This window comes from Anopheles marshallii, chromosome 3 (genome assembly GCF_943734725.1).
Source record: "Anopheles marshallii chromosome 3, idAnoMarsDA_429_01, whole genome shotgun sequence".
Classification (NCBI taxonomy): Eukaryota; Metazoa; Arthropoda; class Insecta; order Diptera; family Culicidae; genus Anopheles; species Anopheles marshallii.
In genome coordinates, this window is record NC_071327.1 from 40,121,868 (window position 1) to 40,129,690 (window position 7,823).

The following is a 7,823-nucleotide window of genomic DNA, read 5'->3' on the forward strand; positions in this document are numbered from 1 at the left end:
TTCGTACTAGTGTATCTTTTAAGTGAATAAACGGCAACGGCCTTTTAAAACGTTAACCTTTGTGAACATAACAGTGGCGACGAGGATTTTAAAGTTTTATTTCGTTTTACCCTTTGTTTGAACCCAACGCAAGGATTCCGCTCACAAGGAAACGTCGCAGGATGCAAGAAGAAGACGATCGTCGAGCGTCGCAAGGTTGGCAAGAAGCATTAGCCACAGCGACCTCACAACCACAAACTCACACAGACCGTCGTGATGCCCAAGCTCAACCAACGCAGCAGCCTCAATTTGCTCAACAAAATGGTGCTTTACCGCCATTTTCGACGCTACCGCAGCTGAACATCCCCGCTACACAGTCGGAAGCCGCTACTTCGCAAATTTTGCAAATTTTGCAGCAGCAGATGATGACTCAGCAACAACAGATGGCTCAGCAGCAACAAATGTTAATGCAATTGTTGCGTCAACGAAGCGACCTTACAACGGGCGAGGAGCAAATTTTGGATTCCTTAAGTGGCCACATTAAGGAATTCAGGTATGATGCTGAAACTGGTGCTACTTTTGCGGCATGGTACAAAAGGTACGAGGACCTGTTTGAAAAAGATGCCGCGCGGTTGAACGACGAGGCGAAGGTGCGATTATTATTGAGGAAGTTAGGAACCTCTGAACACGACCGATACACCAATTATATCCTACCTAAACACCCACGGGATTTCGTACTAAAAGAAACGGTCTCCAAGTTAACAGCGCATTTCGGCACCAAGGAGTCCCTATTACACAAGCGTTTTAGGTGTTTGAAGCTGACGAAACTTCGGACGGAGGATTTCGTCACATTCGCGTGCCGAGTTAATCGCGGAACCGTAGATTTCGAGCTGGGGAAGCTTACGGAAGAGCAGTTCAAATGTTTGGTGTTTGTGTGTGGTATTAAGGAGGAAGAAGATGCTGACTTTCGAACGCGCCTCTTACGTCGCATCGAGGAGCAACAGGATGTAACGCTCGATCAGCTCTCCGCAGAATGTCAGCGCATGACAAATCTTCGACACGATAGTGATATGATCAAAAGTGACAAAACCGAGAAAGTACTATCCGTTCACGACAATACGCATCGACGGGACCGTCCTTTATATAAAAACCAACCAAATCGGGCATCTAAACCGAGCCGGCCCTGTTGGTTATGTGGTTCTTTACATTGGACTCGTGAGTGCACGTTTAGAACGCATAAGTGCACACAATGTGGAATAATGGGTCACCGTGAAGGCTATTGCAAGCAACAAAAGAGACAACCTCAGCGCAAGAAGCCTTTTATAAAGCAAACGAGCATGCGTAGCGTTACAGTGAACGTGCATAGTATACGCAGTCGAAGGAAATACGTGAACATCAAACTGAACGGCAAACAGATCCGTCTGCAACTAGATACGGGATCCGATATTTCCGTAATAAGTCGTACCTTGTGGAGAACGATCGGTAGCCCGCAACTTACGCCGCCATCGGTAATTGCGAAATCAGCTTCGGGTGATAAGCTCGGGATTCTGGGGGAATTTCAGGCGAATATTGAATTATCCCAAAAGAAGCGTCAAGCCGTCATTTACGTCATAGAAGCTGAGCTAGCCTTACTAGGTACCGATCTCGCTGAAGTTTTCTCGTTATGGTCGTCTCCCATCGACGAGATCTGCAACCACATCTCCAGCACAACGATTGCCCCAGAGGGAATTTTACGAAAATTTCCAATGCTTTTCCGACCTACCATGGGTTTATGTACAAAAGCTGCCATCACGCTGCATCTGAAACCCGATTGCCGTCCCGTGTTCTCTCCTAAGCGCCCTGTAGCCTTCGCGATGCGCGATGCAGTAGACGCCGAGCTGGACAGATTGCAGAATTTGAACGTGATAACTCCCGTAGAATATTCTGAGTGGGCAGCCCCAATTGTCGTCGTGCGGAAGTCGAACGGCAAATTGAGAATCTGTGGAGATTACTCAACCGGCCTGAACGCAGTACTCCATCCACACGACTACCCCTTGCCACTGCCAGAGGACATCTTCGCAAAACTCGGTAAATCAACTATTTTTAGCCAAATTGATTTATCAGACGCCTTTTTGCAGGTCCCAATCGCCGAACAAAGCCGCCAGATGCTCACAATTAATACACATAAAGGGTTGTATCTATACAATCGCCTGCCACCAGGGATTAAGGTAGCGCCAGGCGCCTTCCAGCAACTTATGGATCAAATGCTTGCTGGCATGGAAGGTGTCTCATGTTATATGGACGACATAATTATCGGAGGACGGACTCAGAACGAGCACGATGATCTCCTAAGTGAGACCCTCAGGCGCATCCAAGAGTACGGTTTCACAATACGCTCAGATAAATGTTCATTTAACAAAAGCCAAGTACGCTACCTTGGTCACATCATCGATAAACAGGGTATCCGTCCCGACCCAGCCAAAGTGGCTGTCATCAAAGATCTTCCTGCTCCACGCGACATCGGCGGTGTTAGGTCGTTCCTAGGCGCCATAAACTACTACGGGAGATTTATACCAAACATGCGACGCCTGCGCTACCCTCTGGATAATCTTTTAAAGAATGACATTACCTTCAATTGGTCCCCAGAATGTCAGAAGGTGTTTGACCAATTCAAGTCGTTACTTGTTTCCGATCTGCTGCTAACGCATTATGATCCAGGACGGGAGATCATAATATCGGCTGATGCGTCATCCGTTGGCTTGGGTGCAACCATCAGTCACAAGTTCCCCGACGGAACTTACAAGGTCGTACAACATGCATCACGCGCTTTAACGAAGGCGGAAACGAACTATAGTCAGATCGATAGGGAAGGTCTGGCTATAATATTTGCTGTGACAAAGTTTCACAAGTACATTTTCGGACGTCATTTCTACCTTCAAACGGACCATAAGCCGCTGCTAAGAATCTTCGGAAGTAAGAAGGGTATCCCAATATACACCGCAAATCGGTTACAGAGATTTGCTCTAACCCTTCAGTTGTACGATTTTGAAATACAATATGTACCTACTGATCAATTTGGCAATGCAGACATCCTATCGCGGCTGATAAAACATCACGATAAGCTGAATGAAGACTACATCATCGCCAGCATTAGCCTAGAGGACGACATTAGGTCAGTTGCAATTAATTCGTTAACCCCATTTGTTCTGAGTTTCAGAGAAGTGGAAAATGCAACAGGAACGGACCCGATTCTGCGTAAGGTTACGCGTTACATAAAGGAAGGATGGCCACGAAATAGCGTTTTTAATGGGGATCTGGCACGGTTCTACGCCAGAAGAGACTCACTATCTATGGTGGACAACAGCATTTTATTCGGGGAGAGGGTGATCATCCCAACATCTCTCCGTCAAAGATGCCTTCGTCAACTACATCACGGGCATCCAGGTGTACAACGCATGAAATCGTTGGCGAGAAGTTACGTCTATTGGCCGCTATTAGATAGAGAAATTGCAGAACTAGTTGCAAATTGCGGAGCCTGCTCATCTGCAGCTAAATCACCGACGCATTCCAGTCCTGTACCATGGCCTGAAGTAACGAAACCATGGCAACGAGTGCATATCGATTATGCAGGCCCTATCGACGGATATTCCTTCCTAGTAGTAGTCGACTCTTACTCGAAATGGCCGGAGATAATAAGGACGGCCAGCACAACGTCTACAGCAACAGTACGCATTCTACGAAGCCTGTTTTCTCGCTATGGTATGCCAATCACCTTGGTTAGCGACAACGGACGTCAATTTATTAGTGCTGAGTTTGAGGATTTTTGTAGCAACAATGGAATCGATCATCTTACTACCGCTCCGTTCCACCCGCAGTCAAATGGGCAAGCGGAAAGGTTCGTGGACACCTTTAAGCACGCGATAAAAAAGATTTCGAGTGATGGAGCTACCATCGAGGATGCACTCGAAATATTTCTGGAAACCTACCGTTCTACACCAAATCCGCAAGCGCCAGAACACAAAGCTCCAGCAACAATTATGTTTGGGAGACAAATTCGTACATGTTTGGAATTGATACGTCCAGTCCCTAAATCTGAACCCGAAGTAAACATCGAGCCACAGCGTAGTTTTCGCCAAAATGATCTTGTCTATGCTAAGCTTTATACACAAAACGGTTGGAAATGGACCCCAGGCATAGTGATAAGCAAATGCGGAAATGTTATGTATCGTGTAAAGACTAGCGACCAGCAGACCATTCGCAGACATATAAATCAACTTCGGCGGCGGACCACAAACAGTCCGCAAAATACACATTCGATTGCGAACCACCGGTTACCACTGGACGTCTTGCTGGACGCTTGGGATCTATCATCATCATCACCATCATCGGCTGTAAAAACGACAACACAATCATCTTCGGTTGATCCATCATCATCATCGGCAACAGAAACTACGACACAATCCTCTTCAGTTGTCCCGCAATCATCCGGCTCGACCTCGCCCCCATCTGATTCATCTATATCGTCATCTTCATCCAACATAAACGGTCATCGGCCACGAGAGATGGAACAGCAGCTACCGCCACGCCTCTCCTCTAGAGATAGAAGAGCTCCGCGTTGGCTCGACCCGTACCTGCTGTATTAAAAGGGGGAGATGTTGTGTTGTGCACACCTGAAGCCGAGTGCGAGGCACTCACCGATAACCCGCCGTTATCGGTAAATGAGTGGTCCCGGTTTGGCGATCATTCGGATGGATATACGGGGGCACTCGATCGTACCGCTCGCACACGACGCACGCATTTTTGTTCTGTGTTGTATTATCTTCGTACTAGTGTATCTTTTAAGTGAATAAACGGCAACGGCCTTTTAAAACGTTAACCTTTGTGAACATAACATTTATTTATATCACTATTTATTTACAGCCAATCAATTATTCAAAACCATAAACGATCATCTGCTATGTTGAACCTGACACTTTCAACACCAGCACGGCATATCCTCATTGCATATTAAAATAGGTCAATTCATCACTTCCACAACCAACGCGTTTCGTGCATAAATTGGCCTAGCTTGATTCTTGCTAGTTGTTGCCTTGACTTATTGAACCTTTCATCCGACTGCCAGATCAATCGGTCGCCCACATGCAAATGCAGACACACTGACCGTGAACTTTTGATCCTGCACAAGGAACCTTGCCGTTTGCACAAATACAATCCGTTGCGGCATTGAGGTGGACATAATTAAACCCTACGGGCACTATTCGCTGTGGAATCGTAGAAATTCTCCAAAAATTGCCAACGGCCATCGGTTCCACGCAGCTTGTGCGGAATGTGATAAACTGTCTTTCCAGCAGTTCAATTCCGTCCCAATACACCGTGGTAGCTGCGTGTCGTACCATGGCCAGTTTATAATCCCCCGTAGAAAGCAGTATCTTCCTCCGATTAGCGAGCAGCAAAAGCAATCGAAATCAGTTCGGATCATATTATATTTTCAATTATTTCCAGCGGCTTTTGTTCCTTTAATGAAGTTAATTGTTTCGAGATTAGCTCTCGTACAAGTTGTCTTGTCTCGGGTAGACCACCCCGGCAATCCATTGCCGCAAACCACCACCGCGCCGTCATCACAACCAAATGGTCCAACTTTTGTATCACGTAGGTTCGTTTAATTGAATCGCATACGATCAACTTGGCAGCATACACGGTGCCACTGCCTCCAGCTGCATTCGAACGCAATGCCATATGGCCAAAAGTTACCAGCGATCGTTGCAAAGGACATAATCTGCTTCGAATCCCGGTCTTTTGCAAGAATCGCTCCCGGTGCCATTTTGGACAAAGACACAAAACGCCTCTCTCCCGGCGGAATGCTTGCTTTGTGTGTGATGTTTCCGCGAAACTGGGCCCATCAGCCCCAACCGAGAGCTCCTCGACATAGAGAGCGAAACATTAAAAAGCTATGCTACCACGGATAATGTCCCCCGGGGCATGAAGAGGTGGGAAGGGGGGTGGAATGCCTGGTGCTGGCACTGTGAATTGTTTGATTAGAGATTTCGCCAGTTGATAATGTTTAAGGTTTGCGCCACCGTTTCCGACCGCAACAATAATGATGCGGTTTTGTGGTTCTGAATCAATGCTTCCTTCAAAACATCGGTGTATCGGGCTTTCCTGGACTGTGCTGTGCTTAACCGTTCCCAAACCAGATTAAGACACGGATTTGGAGATTCTTCAAGAATCTCATTCCACACATTTCATCCGCCCCGTTGACACAGACCGGAAGTTGCCCCTAGTGAGCAAGCGTTTGGTACCACGCGTGTTATTGAATTGGGTGATTCAGTTGAAATGGAAATCTAAACTACGCTTATCGATAAGCTTTAATTAATCTTGCGACAAACAAACATAGAAGGTGCCAATTTGATGTAGGAAAGCATGTTTAACAGATCATTATATTCATGCTCACGCAAATCTCACAACTTTTGTCAGCATAATATACTTTTATGCGTTATTTGTCTAATGTCTTGCACCATACGCAAACAATTGTATTATATTTTATTATTCTGTCAAAAGTGCAGTAGCGTGCTGCTGAATAATGCTGTATATAAAAATTTCCACAACAAAATCTATTTTTTGCGCACTTAACATCCATGTGTCGCTTAAGCAGGAACGACGCTGCATGACAGTTATTCTCATCTTACTTTAGCAACACGTACACTGTAACATTAACTCGCTTTTTAACCCGACCGTTCAGAGGTATGCATGACGACCGCATGAGTCCGCATGTTGTTATCAACCAGCAAGCGAATTTCTTGCCCGATGCCACATCTCCAACCATGCCAAACTCTAGCAAATTCGGGACATTTTGGCATCATTATTATTTTACACGACTACATTACAGAAACGGGGGGGTGAACGAGCCACACACGACATGTAACACTTTTGCTTATATGCCAGGCACCTATCTTTCTCCTGTTGCCTGGTCGTGTTTCGTACCGGCGAAAACGATCCCCGTAAAATTATACTCCACAGGGATGCATATTACTATCACGCTACTGCGCGGTGTAAATATACACACGGTGGCTCCGGTTCGGTTGATTCTGAACACGGTGCCACCCGGCATGTAAGATCTTCAATTTCACTTCAGTTTTGTCAAGCATTATCTGCTAACAGCATAATAAACATATAGACAATATAATATCACTTATGCTACCCCACAGGGAACTGTTGTTTTTTGCACCACGACAAGCTGGTTTCTTGACGTTTTACCCAACGCGGGAGTGTATAGTCTCTCTTTCTGCCACGATCGTGTCTAAATGTCTGCGTTTAGAATTCTGCCCAGAACTTTCCTAACCACGGTATAGCAGTCCGCAATGTCCTCCTTGGCGATATAGGGATGAGAAAGGAGTAATCTAAAAAAAAACAACAACAATAGCTTTCTCTACAGCTCGGGTATCTTTCGCCTAGCAGGTTGCACGGATTCGGAATGTATATGCACGTCGCGGAGCTGCATCCTTTTCCTTGCTGGGCGAGTGTCATCACCAGCATAAGCATACAATACACGAAACATGAAGCAACGAAATGTCCTAGTGAGTGTGCCACCTCAACACAATTTACTCGGGAATGGTTTAATTATACTTCATGCGAATTTTGATGCATGCTGGCATTGCACAGTTCAGTGGGTTTTGATTTGTACCCATATGTGTGAAATGAAAGTGTCCATACATAAAAAAGGTAAAAGACAACCCATATATAAAAAGAGAATTTCCAGCAATTTCCCATAAAACATTATAAATCAATACCCGTTTGAGAAGGGCGAAATTATATTTAAGATATATATGCTTCAATACAGCGGTCGGTAAAGTTCTCGGAGCAAAGAG

The 7,823-nt window shown here is 45.7% G+C and overlaps 1 protein-coding gene across 1 annotated transcript; it reads left to right on the top strand.

Moving 5' to 3' along the window:
• The first annotated feature begins 161 nt into the window (after positions 1-161).
• On the top strand, positions 162-4,601 carry LOC128712592 (uncharacterized protein K02A2.6-like). Its single transcript, XM_053807482.1, has 3 exons — positions 162-2,931; positions 3,046-3,130; positions 4,256-4,601. The coding sequence occupies exons 1-3, from the start codon at positions 162-164 to the stop codon at positions 4,599-4,601; spliced, it is 3,201 nt and encodes a 1,066-aa protein (XP_053663457.1).
• Positions 4,602-7,823: the final 3,222 nt, after the last annotated feature.

Coding starts and splice junctions, on each gene's coding strand:
- LOC128712592 (XM_053807482.1), top strand. CDS start 162: ATGCAAGAAGAAGACGATCGTCGAGCGTCGCAAGGTTGGCAAGAAGCA. Junction 2,932..3,045: donor GCTGCTAAGAATCTTCGGAA/GTAAGAAGGGTA, acceptor TTGGCAATGCAG/ACATCCTATCGCGGCTGATA. Junction 3,131..4,255: donor AGCCTAGAGGACGACATTAG/GTCAGTTGCAAT, acceptor GACCACAAACAG/TCCGCAAAATACACATTCGA.